We start from the raw sequence: 19,213 nt of genomic DNA on the forward strand, positions 1-19,213 counted from the left end.
GCATAGCAATATCATTTGTAAAATATGTCATGTTGTACTGGTCCACTTGGATCTAATTTATGAAGGAAATAAAGTAGAGAGTTGTTTATCTCAGTCCTAAATACAACATGTCACAAAAATCAGATAAATTTGGTCTGTCCTAAGGAAGGCAGAAATTGAAAAAAAAAAAAAAAACAAAAAACTTTTTTTAAAAACCAACAAGGATAAGATAGAAGAGAAATAATTCTGAATATTGAAATTAAGATTCTTTTTAAAAACATAAATGTAGGGAACAAGCTAATGAAATAACCTACTAGTGTGTCAAAAAGAAGACTTTTACAAGGTAAACCCCAACAATTTAAAGAATGAGAATCAAGTTTCATGCTGTATATTTGCAGTAACATTTGTTGGTTAAAAAATCTCTGGTAAATTATACTTTCTGAGCTGATGTGTTTGTTTCTTTTTCAAGACTATCTGAGGAAAAAAGAAGATATTTATGGTTTTATCGCTTCTACTGTAATAACGAGAACTGCTCCCTTCCTCTGGTCCTGGGCAGCGCCCCTGGATGGGATGAAAATACAATTTCAGAAATGAAGGTCATTTTGAAACGATGGAAATTTTCTCATCCCTTGGATGCACTTGGGCTTCTGACTGGCAGGTAAGAATGATATTGCTGATAAAGAACTTGTTTCAAGAAGAAAAAGCGTTAAGATGAACTAATGTAACAGTCTGTTCTGAATCAATATAACCATGAACATTAGTTTCAAATGAATGTTAAGGATGAATTATAAATTTCAAACCTATCTGAGATGTCATTTCCTTCTGCATTGATCTTAAGTTGTAATTAATTGCTGTCATTTGTTTAATGAGAAAAGCCTGGCTGCTCTTGGTAAAAAACATCAACAAAAATGGTTAAAGAAAAATGTCAATTCTTCCTGTTACCCCTTGCAAAATTAAAAATCCTGAAAATTGGTGCTTATATCTTCTTACCAAAATATGAAACATTTGGCAAAATGTCACGATTGTACTAGGTGGGTATACTGTGAATGATGGTGATAGAATAAAGGAAAAATAAATCACCCCCGTTGTATTCTCCAGATTTTCCCTCAGTGTTTGGAGCACAGAGATGGGGGCTACTCTCTTCCTAATAAAGCAGAAGCGATGGGGAGCGAGGATGGTAGCTGGCAGCAGTTCAGGAGAGAAGCAGAGCTCTTCCTTGGCTTCCTTTTTATATGTGAAGCCAAGTGGAGCTATTTTAAGTCTATCTTGATAACATCAGCTCACTGATGCCATGAAAACTATCTGTTAGGCAGGAACTATGAAACCCAGCTCTGCTCTGAATCCTCTCTCTAGGTCCTGAGACCAGAACTAGAAAGTTTGGGATGTAGAGACCCACAAGGACTTGTCAACTGATTTGTTCAGGTTTACTGACAAATTGTTCTCCTATTAAAAGTTTAGAAGTAGGAATGGAAGTGAAAAGTTTTGTTCCTATTACCTACTTACTTACTTTATTTCTTTCCACATTTTTAAAATCATTTTTCCATATCATTTTCCATAATATAGTTTTGTAGGTATAGGAATTCTCCCATCATCTTCTTTCCTCCTCATTTTTCTCTCCCGCCATTTCCCCCCATATTATTACAATTAGCTCCTGGGGATAGAAGTGATCATTTGATATGACTTTAAAACCCTAATGTGGGCAAGAACCCTGGGATGGCTTCAGGTAGCCTTCCACCTTCCCAGGTATTGTGATGGTTGGGAGGCTGGCTGCGGCTTCTCCCCTTGTCTTCCCACTTCCCTCAGAAACAGGAAGAAGAGAAAAAATTTGGAAGCAATGGTCTCACCCACTTTCCCCTAATCCTCAACCCTTCCCACCATAATCAACTATATATAAAGTTCATCAATAAGTATGTTTTAAAGCGATCCTGATGTGGGGAACAATGTTCCAAGCATGCTGCTTGAGATGTCTTGATAGATCTGAGATGCCATTGGCTTCATTGCAGCAGAGTTGAGAAATGCTAAGGCCTGTTGGCTGACCAGTTCCACTTTGGTATATACACAGACGTAGACCTTTGCGGCAAGACCTGGTCAGGAAAGTTGTTCAACCTGTTCTGCCTTCCATGTGTTTTTTTATTAAAGATTTATTTATTTTTATTACAAAGTCAGATATCCAGCGAGCAGGAGAGTCAGAGAGGAAAATCTTCTGTCCGATGATTCACTCCCCAAGTGACCGCAACAGCTGGTACTGCACCAATCCGAAGCCAGGAACCAGGAGCTCTTCCAGGTCTCCCACGTGGGTACAGGGTCCCAAGGCCTTGGGCCATCCTCAACTGCTTTCCCAGGCCACAAGCAGGGAGCTGGATGGGAAGCAGGGCTGCCGGGATTAGAACTGGTGACCATATGGGATCCCGGCACATTCAAGATGAGGACTTTTAGTCACTAGGCCACCGCGCCAGACCTCTGGCTTCCATGTTTCGATGCATTACTCAGCATCCTCTGTTGGCTTGAATCAAAATGTAATCCTGTCTCCTGTACCCCTTGCATTGAAGATTCTGTTATTTTTGTGGCTTCTTCCATTAAGTCATATATGCTCAGATACCGACTTCCGACTGTGTTTCTGTGGTTTGAGTTCAGACAATGTTTCTGAGACTTCTGCTAAGCAGTTTCCCTGACCTCAGCATGTGGAATGGATCATTTGTGTGTTGCACATTCTGGATTCTCGTTGAACCCCTAGATTTTGTATCCAGCTTCCTGATGCTGGAGACTTAGGGACAGTACTGACGGCTCAAGCAATTAGATTTATGCAAACCAGGCAGGAGACCTGAACTGTATTCCAGCTCTCAACTTTGAGCTTACCAAAGGTGCAGACATGGCAAGCAGTTGGGGAGTAACCGAGAGGATAGGCGCTCTCCCCCTCACTCTGTTTTTAACAAACAGAAACTTATGCACAATTATATGATTATTAATAAGGTAATATTATCTCCAAATTTAAAAGAACAGTCATTGACGATACTATAAAATGGAATAATCTTGAATGTACTTCAGTATGTGAAAAATAATTTCATGAAAGACTGTTTTCTGATTCCAATACATGAATGTATGGAATACATAAATCAATAGAGGCAGAAAATTGGTTAATAGGACCTTATATAATTACATTTTATTTAAAAACTTCAAAGAATTAAAGGAAACAATTTTGAAATTAAAATTATGAACTTATTTGTATTGATTTGTTGGAGAGACAGAGTCAGAGAAAGAGCAATAGGGTGAAACAACGAGCGCTCCCGTCTGCTGGTTTATTCCTAAATACCTTCAGTGGTGGGCAAGAGACAGAGCCAGAAATCCTGCTTTTCCTCCTGGTTGATAGAAACCCAATTGTTGGGACCATTACCGCTATCTCCCAGGTTGCTTCAGCAGGAAGCTGGCATCAGAAGCAAGGATCCGTAACGAAAGTCAGCTATCCTCCAGCGGGGATGTGGGCCTTGTCACTGCTAGGTTGTACAAGCACACTAAATCGTTATAGGATCTTTAAAAAATGTTTTTCAGTAAGGTCGATTTATAGTTTCTAAAGACACAACGAGTCCCTTTTTGCATGTTTTTGGCTTTGCTGCTGTGTCATTGTTTTTGGCAAAATTAGTATTTCATGAAGATGAATGTTGTTCTAGATCTTAAAGCATCCAAACATGTCCACGGATATTTATTTGTAAATTGTGACTTCGTAATTTAGAGATCCCATCAGAGCTTGCACTAGTGACCACTGTGCTTCATGACCTTGCTAATAAACATCTTTAGGCAATTTACATACTAAATATGTTCACTCTCCTAAAGGAATTTTTATTATAAACCACAGCACTTATCCCACATAGATGCTTTAACTTCACTACTCCACAACACTTTTTTCTGAATAATTAGGTTTTAATAATGAGAAGTTATAAAAACTGGTATCAAAGTAGAGGGTTGTTTGTTGAGGTTCTTTCAGGGAACTTAGTAAATCTTGATTTATCTGCATCCTGGAAAATACCTTATCACGCACCAAATAAGGTCAATGAGAGGTTGCAGTATTTGCATTGTGTTCATTCCCTAACTCCCACTCTCAGTTGAGCTGAACTATTAAAAACTTAAGGACCAGCTGTTTCCAGAAGTGTACCTTTCAACTCCTCTGAATTCAAAAGGTGGCTTTCTTGAAGAACAAACAGTGTGTGCTTGGTGAGTGAGTTGTCAGGGTGAGTTCTGCAGTCTTGAACTTTTTTCTCCTTTGCGTAGTCTGTTTTTAGAATAGTTAACCTCTGAAGAACTGATGTACTCCCCTGGAAGTTGGAACATGTTTCATGTTGCTGTTTACATAATCTCTCTGAAGGTTCACCAGCTGCTTTTCGTTTATTTTTAGCAAGAGGCATGATGGAATTTAATTCAACTAGTGCGGACCATAAGGTGTTAATACTTCCTCCACTGAGTGTCCACCAGTGTTCATAGAATAGCTGATGCTTCTACTAGAGAAGGTGGAGCTGTCAGAAGAACAGAGACCAAGGGCTAAGGTCTGTGCTTCTTGGCAAATAGTTGCTATTTTCCTGCACCTTGGTGCCCAGATGCAATAATTCAGCAGCTAGTAAGAAGTTGATATTACCCAGGGAATTCAAAGTTCAAGGAAAGTATTCATCTAAAAATAGCGACTCTGAGTTGGCATCAGAGGCTTACATCAGAAATTCAAATAAAAGTTTGACAAGGTACCAGAGCTTGCTTTCCCAAGTGATATAAAATTACTGTTTTCCCACACAAAAAAGCAATATTTAACAGGCATTGCTTTGCCATCCAAAATCCAGTTTCTTTAGAAAATATTTCACACGCAATGTTTGTGCCTCATTGTTTCATTTTTTATTATAGAGATGACTTTATTCTAAAGCCGTTCTGAACTTACATTACAAATAGAAAGGATGGAATACAGAACAGTGGGACAGTTCACACTGCTACATTTGACAAAATAAGTGGTGGATGCTGTGCATCTTTTCCATTTATCTGAGGAAGAATATGTGCACAGGAAAATTGCTATGCACAAAGCCATGGTGACTGTCTCAAATACAGTTTATAGGAAGACTCAAAATAGAGATCATCACATAGTCTCTGTATAATAACCGATGTGTTAAGTGCTATGTGAACCTCGAGGAAAGAGCAGTGAATTCTTTCAGAGAATGCAAGGAAATTTTTACAAGGATATCTAAATCTGACTTGAAATATTTATAAACATTTCCTGGGTAAAGAGAGGAAAAGTGGCATACCAGGAATTTTAAAAAGTATGTGTGTGTGTGCATGGATTATGAAGCCCAGATAATAGCACACAATTTTAGAATTGTTCTGAGCATCAAAGTTGAAAAGGATGGCTCAATTTAGATTACATTGGTCCTCCAGAGACAGGGAAGAGGCATAAAGTTGTGGTAGAAGCCTGTGGAATTTTAAGGATGGGACCCATGTGGATAATTCTGACATTGTTATGATGGATGGATTGCAAAAGGAAAGTGAGTGATCAAGGATATTTGATAGGTGCCAGGTATTAAGGTTGTCCTTCTGAAAAATGGCCCAGGCCTGAGCTGAGAAACAGTAGAGACCCACTGAGTGCGTGTGAGAGAACTAGAGATGTGAAAGTCAGGGGCACGGTGTATAGTCTACAATCTATGGGATACCATAGGAAGAGCTTCCCGGAATACATCTGTGTGTATGGATCTAAAGCTTTAGTAGAAAAACAGTAACATGCAGAGGAAACATGGAAATAAGTGGCTTTAACACAGAAGTATAGGCTGGGTAACAGGTGCAGTGGAGAGGCATAAAGGAAGTGAAAGGAGCAATGCAAAGGAAGAAAGGCAAGTGTGTGTATCCACCATATTTTTCTTGATTCATTTGGGACAAGGATGAACCCTTAGCTTGATCCCATTTCTTGACTGTTTTATACAGTTCTTAAATGCGTATGTTAGTGCCTCTTTCTCATCGACCTGATGGTATTTATTTCCTTGGACATAGATCAAGAAATGAACCAGCCAGATCATATTTTCTAAAGACTTATTTGTTTAAAGGGTTACAGAGGAGAAAGAAAGGGGGAAGGACAGATTTTACATTTTCTGGTTCACTCACTACTTGTTCACAATGGCCAGAGCTGAGTAAATCTGAAGGCAGGAGCTTCTTCCAGATCCCCTACATGGGTGTAGGAGCCCAAGGCTTTGGCTCATCCTGTGCTACTTTCCCAGACCATAAGCGGCAGCTTGATGGGAAGTGGAGCAGTCAGGACATGAACTGACTTTCCACGAGAGATACTGGTGCCATAGGGCAGAGGCATATTCAACAAGATAGGACATACACAATAGCAAATCAAATAAGAACCTTCTTGTTCTGGCGGAGATGATTTGGTTAAAAAAAAATGTGTTTATTTGAAAGGCTGATTTATACAGAGAGACAAAGATCTTCCAACTTCTGGGACACAATGACTGGAGCTGTGCCAAACTGAAGCTGAGTACCAGGAGCTTCCTCCAGATTTCCTATAAGGGTGCAGGGGCCCAAAGACTTGAGCCATCCCTCACTTCCTTCCTAGATCAGAACTGGATCAGAAGTGTAGCAGGCAGGACATGAATCCAGCTCGTGTGAGAAACCAACATGAGAGGAGAAGGATTAACTCGATGAGCCACCACCCTGGTGTCAGGGAATATGCTGATTCTGAGATATGCGTAAAATGGCTAGATTTGTAAGCTTGCTATCAGAATATTCTATCAGAATTTATAAGCCTGAAAGAAGAAATGTAAGTTAGAAATTAAGCCAAGGATATAAATTAATTTACTTAGAAACAGTGCAAGTAAGAAAAAACAGCCTTGATGTTTATACTCTCAAAATCACATATTCTTTCTCCATGCATACTTATACTTTTGCATATAATTTCTAATGCATCAAAGCACAAAATCTATATGCTACTTTCCATATACCACTTTGTGAGTTATTGTCTATAAATAGTTGAAGTAGAGTCATACAAAAGGAGGAAATTGAACAATTACTTCATCATAAGTAGTAGTTGTATTTCAGGAATACCATGACTGTCTTGTCACTTCCCAGTTTGTATATGCAAGTCCATAGAGTATCAGCAGAGAACATCTCAGTACAAGTGCAAAGCTTCCTTAGGTCTAGATTCCTTATTCCTTTGGTTTATAACTGGGTCCACACCCTGGTCTAACCAGACAAACGATATACTTGGCATTATTAGTGTATTGATCCATTTATAATGCAGTAAAACAAATGATATGCCCAAACCAGTCTTGTGAATTTATATGCCTATCCATGATAATGTCAAAACATCAGAGGCTTGCTAGAAAGAAGTATCATGGAAAGTCTGCTTGGCTAGCATTTTTAGCCATTTGGGTTCCAGTTTCAGGGACAGGAACAAATGCCCGTGGGAGAATAATTTATACCCTCTGACCTTCAGTTTCCTCATCTATTTGGTGAAGGTAGGCGTTCGAGATTCGTGGTGTCCTAATAACCTGTCACAACATAAAATTTCTGAAAGGAGCATGAATTATTCAATACATAGAGGTTTATAGTCTTCTTAAAGAATCTTTATTCATCATGTTGACTAGAAAAAAATGTCTTCTGTCATATGTGATCATTTTTAGTAATGGAAAAATAGCACAAATATTCCTATTGACATTCTTCCTCCAAACTGATGCTGAGTGTGTCATCGGTCTCAAAATCACCTAGAGAAACAATTCTGTCCTTCTGATGCTTTTCTAATTCTAACCTGACACCAGGGCTTTTAGCTGTGAATAGGCTCGTGGCATTCTGCATGAATTCTTGCTGTGTATTCTGCAGTCTGACATTTCAGATCCTCTTAAATTTGGTCTCAGATTTCTTTGCTTTTGAGTTTGCTCAAAGTTGCTATTTTCTCAAAGGTCAAAATTTGTTACATTGCATTTGGCTTTCCCCCATGACTATGAATGGTCTTTGAGTCAGATTGTTCCTGAATCATTTTTCAAACTAGAAAACGAGGAGCAAAAGAAGAAAAACTCTATGGGGAGACAATAGGGAGTAGAAATGACCTAGAATAAATAAGTTGAGAGGTGTGCTTTTTCTTGAAATCTTATCTCAGACTACACTGACTGTGAGAAGGATGGCTGAATCCTTGGCGATGCTGCTGTATCCCTGAGATATTAGAAGAGTTGAATGTGTCTGGGAGAACAGGAGGGATGACAGTTCTTGACTCTGAGTGTTGGCACTGTGATTTCAAAACCAGTCTCCCCAGTGAAGACCCAGACAGATGTGCTAATGTTCTGTTGGTCTACAGGTGCTAATTTCTTGACTCAGGACCCCACAACAATAGCATATGCTATGACTATGCTGCACATCTGTGCTTGAAGTGAACTAAGCCTCCAAAATGCTCAGATTTCTCACAAGGCCTAAACTATTCCTGTAATAGTTCTAAGAGGTCATTTGACTTTTGTCACATTCTCTCACTGACAAATATAGAACAGTTTTTTTTTTCCAGAAACAAAATGACTTGAAATTTTGCAAGAGATTTAATGTAGAAGCAGATAAGAGAATCAAGACATTGGGAAGATTCACAAAAATCTAAAGCATTATCATAGTTTGTGGTTCAAAATATATCTGTTTCTCATAGAAGTATATTGACATATGGTGAGTTGTTTCATATTTTAATGAATTGACAATTTATTAAATATCCTTGTTTCATTTATTGTAAAGATTTATTTTTACTGGAAATCCAGATTTACAGAGAAGGAGATTAAGAGAAAAGATCTTGTGTCTGCCAGTTCACTCTCCCAGGGGCTGCAATGGCCAAAACTGAGTTCATCCAAAGCCTGGAGCCTCCTCAATGTCCCAAGGCCTTGGGTCATCCTCTACTGCTTTCCCAGGCCACTGGCAGGAAACTGGAAGGCAATTGGAGCAGCCAGGTCGTGAATCAATGCTGATATGGAGCCCAGCACATGCAAGGCAAGGATTTAGCCACTAAGCCCTTGTACCAGGCCCTGTCATTTTATTTTAATACAGTTCCCAAGGGAAATAGCTCATTTAAATGACAATAATTTGGACTCTTCAATAAATGTTTAAAAGGTGTCTGATACAGTTTCAAACTGCTTGGGTATCTGCGTCCCATATTGGAGTGCCTGGGTACACGACTCTAATTCCAGTGTCCTGCTGATACATACCCTGAGAAATAGCAGGTGTTAGCTGAGTACTTGGGTCTCTGCCACGCATGTGGGAGACCTGGATTGAGTTGCAAGCTCCTGGTTCCAGCCAGGCATAACTCCAGCTGAGGCAGGCTGAAGAGAAGGAGCTAGCAGATAAAGAACAGCCTCAGTCTCTATTTCTTCCTTTCAACAGAATGTTAAAACCGAAAATTCTAAAACCAGTGCTATGTAACAGATCTCAGCCACTGGCCATTTCTCTCTCCATCAACTCTTGCCAGAATCACCTAATATCTTGGTGTTCTGTTTTTCCTGCTCAAGTAAGCAATGTATTTCTCACAATACCCAAGTTTTAAGATCTGGTTGATCTTAAAACTAGTGTCTAAACTTCATTTTTAGCAAGATACCAAATTGATGTTTTATCAAAATTCCTTGGAAACATTTATTTTGAAGTTGCTTTTAGTTTATTATTTTTTTTAGTCACATACCTGATTCTTTGTGTTAACCCTTACCATCTAAGTTTTGCAGAAATATTTTTCCTTTGCTTCCCTGGGTTGTTACTGAACAATGGATCATGTTGACTTTTTAGGTAACCCCTTACTGTACAAAGTCATTTTTTTCATAATTATAAGGTTTTGAACAATCTCTGAGACTTGGTTTTTTGTTCAGTTTCACAGGCCAAAAAAATCTGGAATAAAATGCCAAAGTGATGTTCTGGCTTTTCTCTTTTATCAGATAATCTAAGGAAATTTAAGTAAGGAATCCAAATTAGTCAAATGACCATTTATAAAGTTGTTAACTTTAAAAGAAGTTAACTTTCAAAGAAGTGATTATTCACATGGAATCTTGTTAAACTAATTTTTAAAAAAATTTTCATTATAAGGGAAAATTTCACCTATATGCTTTTCCCTTCAAGTAAGGAAATTGCACTGACCTTTATCTTTTTCATGTCATAAAACTTCATTTATTCTATTGTAAGGCTTATTTCCAGATTGAGGATAAAATTTTTTTTTATTCAAGTGAGGAATTAATTGACATCAGCCCCATAAGTCTTCTAAAAAGTACTTTTATCTCTGTAACAGATTCAGTATATTCATTTTTATAGTAATTAGGAGCTCCAAGACTAGAAAAATTGTTACACGATTATTCCCAAGTTTATGATGGGCAGAATTTGGGGGGAATTTTTTAAGATTTATTTGAAAACTTGAATGACAGAAGGAAAGAGATTTTGCCATCATTGGTTCATTCCCCCAGATTCTTCTGTATGAGTCAAAGTAAGCTAGGACACAGAGAAGCCATCCGGCTTTCCCATGTGCATGGCAGAGACTCACAGATTTGAGCCATTTTCTTCGGCCTCCAAGGGTGAGTGTTAGCAGGAAGCTGGATCCAAAGACAAGTAGCTGGGATGCAGAGATGTGAAACAGGGACATTCCAACTGGTTGTTTGATGCGTTACACGACAACTTGTGCCCCTATGTTTTTTTTTTTTTTTCAGTGAATTGATGTGTTCAAAAGCATGATAATCTGGCTTTTGAAAACTTCAGAATAGGCTGAAGTTGTTTTCTTACACATGACATTTATGACTGTAATTGTTATATCAAAGTCTAAGGTTCCTCATTGAGAAACTCAAATTACTGAACATGAAATACCAGCAATAATATCTCAAAGGAATACCTAAATGATTGGACAACATCACAAGAAAGAAATACCAGGATTTGTGGAACACATTTGTCCATTGATCTATAACTGCATTCAAAGAGTCCTGAAAAAGTGTTAAGTATGAATTCTCCAGAGGCCTTCTTAAAGAATATTCTGTCAACTAAAAAATAGGATATTTGATTTTTCACACAATAATGTTCACTCTTTAAAAGAGTGGATGACCTGGGAACTGCCTTCCAGCACTGGCACTGAATTTGCATTTATTTATATACATTATTCATTAGTTAGATGAGCCTTAATTTTAAAAAGGACTTATTAATTTTTAACTAATCAAAAAAAACCTTTCAGATAGTTTGAAAACCTTAAAAACCGAAGTTTACAAACTGAGTTATTAAAGTTTCTTCCTAGTATTTAATATTCATATTTGGCCTCTCAGTCTGTTAGAAATGTAGAGAAATAATATGCATATTTCTTCAAAAACAATATAGCACATAAATATCTTATTGCTTTCATACGATTAAATATTTGTATATTAATGACAACAGGCACATTTAGCATGTTTTACTTATATTCTTGGTTTTTTTTATTTTTAAGTATCTTTTACCAGTTTTCATTTTATTAATATGCAGAGAACAGGTGTTATATATTCTGTAGGTACAGTTCCAAGAAGAGAATTATACTTCCTTTGCTCCTATGCCTCCAACCCCAGTATTCTTCCCTACCTTTACTTGCTTCAACAGTATTTGCAATCATAATTTTAATCCACTCTACACTCACAGGCTTAGATTGAACTAATCCTAATATTCAACCAGTAAAGTAAGAGGAGATGACCATCTTTCCTCTGGAGTATAAACATGGGCTAATCACACTGTTCTCCCAAAGTGAACATTTCTTTCCTACACTGCTTGGTGTGGTGGCTGCCATGTATCGGAGAAGGCACTTGATGCTTGCCTTTTTGGTAAGCATGATGGTTTCAAGTTGCATCCAGTTTGTTGCAATAGATAGAATTTCACTTTTTCTTTACGGCTGAGCAGTATTCATGAGTATGCATGAAACATTTTCTTTCTCCAGTCATCCACTGCTGGATATTACAACTGACTCCCTATCTTAGCTACCGTGAATTGAGCTGAGATAAACATGAGTGTAAAATAATTTTTTCATATGTAGATTCTATTTCATCTGGGTAAACTCTCAGGAGTGAAATGGATTTGGTCATATTGTAGATCAGTCTTCATAGCACTGAGGAATCTCCATGCCATCTTTCGTATGGTTGGAGTATTTCCCATCAATAGTAGATTAGGGTACCATTTTACACACAGCATTGCCAGCATTTAATATTTTGGGGGTCAGCATTTAATATTATGGGAGGGGGGATGATGGCTTATCTACCTGGGGTAAGGTGAAACTTCATTGTGTTTTTTTCTCATTTAAATAGTCTCTTAAAACCAGTAAACGTGTCTGATGTTCTTTTGTATTGGATACTTTGAAGATTGTCTGTTTGTTTTCTTTGCCCATTTCTTAACAGGGTTGTTGGTTCTGTTTAGTTTCCTGGATATTAATCCCTTCTTCGTTGCATAATTTGCAAATATTTTCTCTGGCTTTTGGTTGCCTTTTCATTTTATTGACCTTTTCCTTTACAAGGCAAAAGCTTCTTAGCTTGATCTAGTCCCCTTTATTTTCTTTCACATTAATTGGTAGTGCTTTTGGGGTTTTCTCTAAGAAGTCTTTGCCTATGCATTTATCTTGCAGTGTCTTCCTCTAGTAATTTAAATTTATGTCTCCTTTTAGAGAAATTTTGTTTTAAAACACAATGATTTTAAATAGTTAACTTCCCTGTCATTAGGTGTATATATGTTCAGTATAGTCACATCTTGTTCCTGAATTAATCCCTTAATAATTATACAGTATGCTCTTTTGTCTCTGTTAGCAGTTTTTGTTGAGAGCCAAGAATTTTCACAATAAAATTGCTATACTGATGGATTATGCTGGTTCACTCAATATAATAGCAGAAAAGCCAGGAGGGCTTAGCAAGCCTTGATTCTCTAGGTTAAGAATATGGATATAAGACATATCCATTGGATAGGCCCATTTAATTCTTTATGAGAAATAAATTTACAAGTCATTGGGGAAATTCTATAAACTTTTGTAGAAAAATATGATATAACATGAAGTAATTTGGACCTAAGCTTGATAGTTGCAGAAGTAATTAAAAGCCAGCTGAGAGCCTGTGTGATAGATAAGTCCAAAGACATGAGAACTGCTTAGGTGTAAAGATAAGAAATTACTAAGAGTTTTGCAAATCATTCAACTTCAGTTGATTAGGAACTCATAAGTGTCTAAGGCTGCCATCAACCACAGCTTCATATAGAACTCCACAGAGCAGAGGGCGGCTGATACTGCAGGAGGCAAAAAAAAAAAAAAAAAAAAAAAAAAAACCTGGCAGCACTGACTTCACAGACAAATTGATGCTGAGCTTGGAATTCGGGGATGAATAGAATTTTACCAGAAGACAGGTAGGAAAGACATAGTGAAACATCTTTAAGATTTTAGATCTGTACAAGGGCAAGCATATTACTGCATCCATTGCAAGTAGAAAGTCGGATACTGGAGATGTCATATGAGGAATGACAAGGATCCCAAAGCAGTATGTAGAAAATGCCTGCAAATATGGATGCACTGAGTTGCATTTACGAAAACTGACAAAATTTTCTGCTTTCGTGAAGCTTATAGGCTAACTTTTGAAATAAATAAAGTTAATGTTCTCCAAGGTTTTGTATTGTTTGCTGGCTGTTTCTCTTTGTGTCATTCGCATCAGTAAGATGAAATAAGCACACACAAGAGTAGAATCTGTTTGAACTAGCCATCACTTTGGCATCAAAGTGCACCAAGTAACTTATTCCCTCCAAAACTTCAGATTGTCCTCAAACTAACCTTGATGTCTACAAGCTTCACACAAATCATTCAGTAATTGAAAGCAATAAATTAGAGTCAATTCCATTTGGATTGGAGAATCTGACGTTCTAATGTGGTAAAATGCGTTGACCTTCGTTGAGCTTTGCATTTTTATTGCACTCTTCTGCTCTCTGTAGGTGATGCTGAACTCTTCATGTACCTACACTGTAGTTCTCAACAGAGCTCATGGCTAGAATTTTCAAAAGAGCAGCATTCATACGGAAAAGTATTTTTATTTAATAAATAAGGGCTAGAGTGACAAACCTTGAAGGTGAAATTATCTTTGCAGTTAAAATATTTAAGTGAAGAAAACGACACATAACATGTTTTACCCTGTGTTTCAGACTTCCATCAGGAACAGTTTGGGGATATTGAGGAACGTGTTGCATTTGACTCTGTAGCTGTATAGTGTCCCTTTCATTCTTTGATAAGCTGATATGCTGAAAAGAACTGGCACGTTCAAGGCTAGCTCCTGACAAAAGAATTGGGTGGTTATTTTATTTGCATATTAATGCTTTTGTTTCTATACACAATTCTTTAAGTTATCAATTACACATATTAGTTATTTCTAAAAACATATTTTAAAATTTTTCTTATCAAAGCTTTCATCATACCGTATCATTGCAGTTTGCCTAATTGCATCAACATGTATATTACGAGTTTTCTCCAGACATTTCTCGGGAACATTAAGAGAATTGAATCTAATTGCTCTGATGAAGCCAAATGAGGGCCATCGAAGGAATAAATTTGGAAATTAAATATTTGTAATATGGTTGCCAGTACTAAAAAATCTTTTAAAAGATTACAAAACATAATTTAATTACAAGTATCTGTTAAGCACTGGCAGATGCCACGTCTTAGAGCAGATACATTCCATCTAAAATAAACATGGCATAGTTGCTCTCAAACACCTCACAATTCTTTAAGCTAATATTTTATTAAGCCATGTTTGTTTGCTTATTGTAAAGTACTTTCAGTTTCTGGTTTTCAATAAGATGTCCGCTGCTATTTTTAAAATATCAGAAGTAATCTTCAATCATATAAACTACTAGATTTCCAGCTGCTAATAATTTAACAAATGCATGACTCAATAGAAGCAAAGAGTTTCAGACTATTTTAGAAAAGAGTTGAGATATCTCATAACCCATGACTTACAGATAAGAAAGCTGGTGGAAATCTAAAACCCAAATTGCCAAAGTCTGCTTGAGAGGAGTTTGTTCTATTGACCCCAAGAGGGCACTGAATACAGAAAACTAGCTATTATTTAGTGATACTGGTTGTTTTAATGCATTGTAGATTATCATATTGCCTTCTGTCCTGGAAATTGAATTTATCCCTTACTGCATTAATAGACATATATGTTGTGCTTCAGTTTTCCAGATCAAGAAATTCGCAAAGTGGCCGTTCAACAGCTAGATAACCTTCGGAATGATGAGCTACTGGGCTATCTCCCGCAACTGGTTCAGGTAAGGATGCAGAATTGCTGGGATTCACAGGAATTTACCTCATGATTTTCTAAGGTTCTGAAAGAATCATTAACTATATTGAAATGATAATGCAGTTTTGTCAAAAAGCTAAAGGAAAACTCCTGTATTAACAAGAGTTAAACATTCCCTAGGCAGAATAGTAGGGAGGGAAGTATGATTCTTTCAGAATTGCATCTGTGAAATATATGAAATATGTTCTCTTTATATTAATAATGAAGAAATAATCAGTAAGTTTAAAAACATGAAAATCCAGAAGCAATTATAATTCATGTGAATGAAGAAAAATACAAATGCTATACAATTCTTTCTTCCGATTGTATATATAAATCAAAGTTAGCACAGTAATTATTATATAGAAAATAATCATTTGCTATGTTTCTGACCTCTCCATTAAAAACTTTGGATATAGACCATTCTCAAGATTTATAATCAAGTGTTATCTATAAATGTTTGTTCACAATTTATAAAGATTTATTGAAATACTATTCTGTTATAAGCTAGCCCATTTCAGTGACAGCATCAAATGCCATAATATTGGAGTAATTTTCGAAAACAATCTAAAGGCTAATATGCTTAGGACATATAAACAAATTGTACAATCTACAATTGAACATGTAAAAGACTTCGTATCCAGACAGAAATATTGTCTGAGTGCTGGAAAGTTTTGACATGGTAGTCTGCATGAGTTGCCTCTTTGGTTTTTAAAGCCTAGGCATTTTCTCATCTGGCAGATTAGAAGACATTTTAAATGTCAGATGTCTTGGTTATTGAATATTCACAGGAGTAGTAGGAGCCAGAAAAATTAACTGTGTCCCAGTTGGTGATGCCATCGTACCAATACAAAATACAACGAAGAGTTTGAAAGTAAGGGAGGCAAATAATCATTGTTGTATGCCACAAAAGACCATGACCAGAGATCCTAAAAGGCAAGCTTAAAAAAAAATATATGAAAACCACTCCTTCTGCTCATATCCTCATATGCTGTGCTCACTATTAGAGTACAAGTAGGACTGATGATGACTGCAACCCAGCATTAGCCACTAAGTGAAAGGTGCTGATGGCCCAGGTTCACACGGTGTGTGTGATGATCTTTCCAGACCCAGTCTGCTACAGGAAGTGACACAGATTTGCAGAAGTCGTCTTCAGCACTCTTACATCTCAGGGATGTTTATAAACTTCCCCATACTTGAGGAGACCTCACACATAATGAGCTGTTGCCTCAGGTGTATGTGAGTGAAGAATATGGTACCCAGTTTTTCTTTAGTGTTTATGTGTAAAACTGGATTAAATTCTGAGGGAGGGCAGTCATCTATCAGAGAAAGAAAGAAATGGACTTAGATCACTTACTGGACAACCGAAGACTGAAACTTTGCCTCTGAAACAGGAATGTGTGCCCCCCCCCGCCCCCATATTGCAATTCTTGGGCAATGGCGAAGCTCAGGCTGACTGCCAACTGTGGAATCCCTGAGGAAGGCAGGGGAGGGAGCCTCAGATAGGGAGAAGCCTCCTTGGCTGCTATTTGGTTTTTTTCCGCTAAGAGATTGGCTATCCTAAAAAGCCTTAGAGTTCACGATGAAAACAAGGAGAAAGTTTGAGAAATGGGTTATGTCAGCTTGGGAAGCATAGCAAAGCTTCAAGATCTGGAGGCAACTACTGATACTCCATCCGGAGGTTTCCTTCCAGGCATTAGGGATTAAGTTTATCTCCCGTGTGAAAGTAGCTATTACTTAACAATACTTGTTGAGTCTCCTGAAGGCATTATTCATGGTATTTCTTGTGCCAGGAATCTCCCTGCACCCCCAGAACCTGGCTGCATCCTACCCATTACATGTTCTTTCGTTTATTTTTATTAATTTGAAAGAGAGAAAAAGATAGACAAGCAGAGCTCCGTCTTTCATGTGCTAGTTCACTCTCCAAATGCTTGCTAGAGCCAAGCCAGACCAGGCGGAGTAAAGTCAAGGTGCTGGAGCTCCAAATGAGCCCGCCACAAGGGTGCTAGCACCCAAGTATTCGATCCATCACCTGCTACCAGGAACCTGGATCAAAGCAGAGGGGCCAGGACTTAAACCAGTCACTCATATATGGGATGCAGATGTCCTTGATAATGGTTGAACCCACAACTCCACAGCGCCTGGTACCACCACCTCTTATTGCTTAACCTGTAATCTCAAAGCATAAATAAGAAAGGGAAACAAGATTGCACATATTCATATCTTGTACTCTGTGTGAGAGAGAGATGCTGGTATAAACTAAATGATAATTAGTATATTACGAGCATTTTCTTAAACTGTGCATTCGAATTGCCCTTAAGCCTCTTCAGTGCCCCTGTGTTTTGCTATAATTTTGATGTTAAGAAAACACAGTAAAGGAAATGTTTCTCCCTCAGGCTATCAAGTTTGAATGGGACCTAGAAAGTCCGCTGGTACAGCTCCTACTGCGCCGGTCATTGCAGAGCGTCCAGGTTGCCCATCGTCTTTACTGGTAAGATAAACTGATCTAGTCAGGCTGCTGTGTCATTGCCAACTCCTTGGGGGCGTCGTTTTAAGGGATGGAGGAGATTCCTTGTGGGATGGAGAGGATTCAGTGGCCTTACTGTTTATACCCATCTCAATTGAGAAGTCAACCATTTTCAGGTCTTTGTCCAAGTTATTTTAATTCATATCTATACTATAACTGCCATCATTTTGCAAAATCTTCTGTTTTAAAAGGACCAAGTTTCTATAATTAACAGTTAAATCCAGTGAAGTTTTAGAATCTGTATTAGGTCTTTCCTGTAGTGTTAAATTATGAGTGTTGTGTTATCATATCTCTGTGTAAAATATTTTCATTTAAAAGCAAGCTATAAGATTGTGAAAATGTGCCTTAAGGAATGTATGTGGGAAAATCTGCCGTACGATAGATCAAGTTTTAGTTATCTGAGCGCTCTCCATGCTGACTTCCATAGTGACTGCACTAGCTCACACTCCGACCAACAGTGCAAAGAGTACTTTATTTCCTACATGCTTGTCGGTAGTTGCTGGTAGTTGACTTTGGTATTTTGACCATTCTGATTGGAGTTAGGTGAAATCTCAGTGTGATTTTTATTTGCATTTCCTTAATAGCTAAGGAGCCTGAGCATTTTTGCCTGTGTCTATTAGCCATTTGAATTTGTTCTTTTGCAAAATGCATGTTACCATTGCGCATTTCTTAATAGGGTGGTTTGGTTTGAGGTTGTTGAGTGTCTGAAGCTTTTCTTAGATCTTGGTATTAGTCTCCTCCACCCTTCTTTTCTCTTTGTGAGCAACCTTGCATGTCCTTTCTCAAAGCACAATATTTTAACAATTAAATATGTCAGAGACCTAAGGATAAAATGGGATTTAGCTCTTATTCTCAAAACGCATGACTGGCATTCAGTTGCTAGTTAAGAATTACTCCTATCAGGAAAACAAAGTCAGTACCGGTTTACAATATCATGTTACTGTGCTACAGGATACTTAGCATGGTACCACTCTTCCTATGAAAATGACTCACATATGGCACAGCTAAAAAAAGAGGCTCAGGAACTTCTCAGGGACCAGTGTTTGAATTGCTGCTCGTTTTCATTTTGAAAGCAGGCGATTTCCGGTAACTGTAGAAAAGCCTGGGTGCATCAGCTACCACCGGGCCCTTCTCTGAATAGACTCATCTCAGGACTCTCAGTGTAGTTTTATTCTCTTCACTTCCTCCATCAGCTGCTATGGTACTAAGAGTAGCAAAGTGGATGTATTCTGTAATGCTCTCCCATGATTCTAAAGGTGGAATTCTGTGTTTGCCTCCCTGAAAACTGGACATCACTTTCACAAGCTTTATTACATTCAGAGTCTATTTGAAAAATGACCAAATAAAAATCTTACTTTGACATTTGTATCAAAATATAAATGCATATAAAATTTAAAACATATGAAAATTTATTTTAAAAGACACAATATTTGAAATCGTTTTTTGACAAGTT

The 19,213-nt window shown here is 37.6% G+C and overlaps 1 protein-coding gene across 2 annotated transcripts in view; it reads left to right on the forward strand.

Annotated features, from left to right (window-relative positions):
- Positions 1-19,213, forward strand: part of PIK3C2G (phosphatidylinositol-4-phosphate 3-kinase catalytic subunit type 2 gamma) — a 241,159-nt gene that overhangs the window by 79,863 nt on the left and 142,083 nt on the right. For both annotated transcript variants that reach the window (XM_040968303.1, XM_040968311.1), the window contains 3 exons: positions 449-637; positions 15,129-15,222; positions 17,630-17,724. In XM_040968303.1, coding sequence (XP_040824237.1) covers positions 449-637; positions 15,129-15,222; positions 17,630-17,724 — 378 coding nt within the window. The remainder of the gene's footprint in view (positions 1-448; positions 638-15,128; positions 15,223-17,629; positions 17,725-19,213) is intronic.

Source organism: Ochotona curzoniae, unplaced genomic scaffold (genome assembly GCF_017591425.1).
Source record: "Ochotona curzoniae isolate NIBS_2020 unplaced genomic scaffold, NIBS_Ocur_1.0 contig_1482, whole genome shotgun sequence".
Classification (NCBI taxonomy): Eukaryota; Metazoa; Chordata; class Mammalia; order Lagomorpha; family Ochotonidae; genus Ochotona; species Ochotona curzoniae.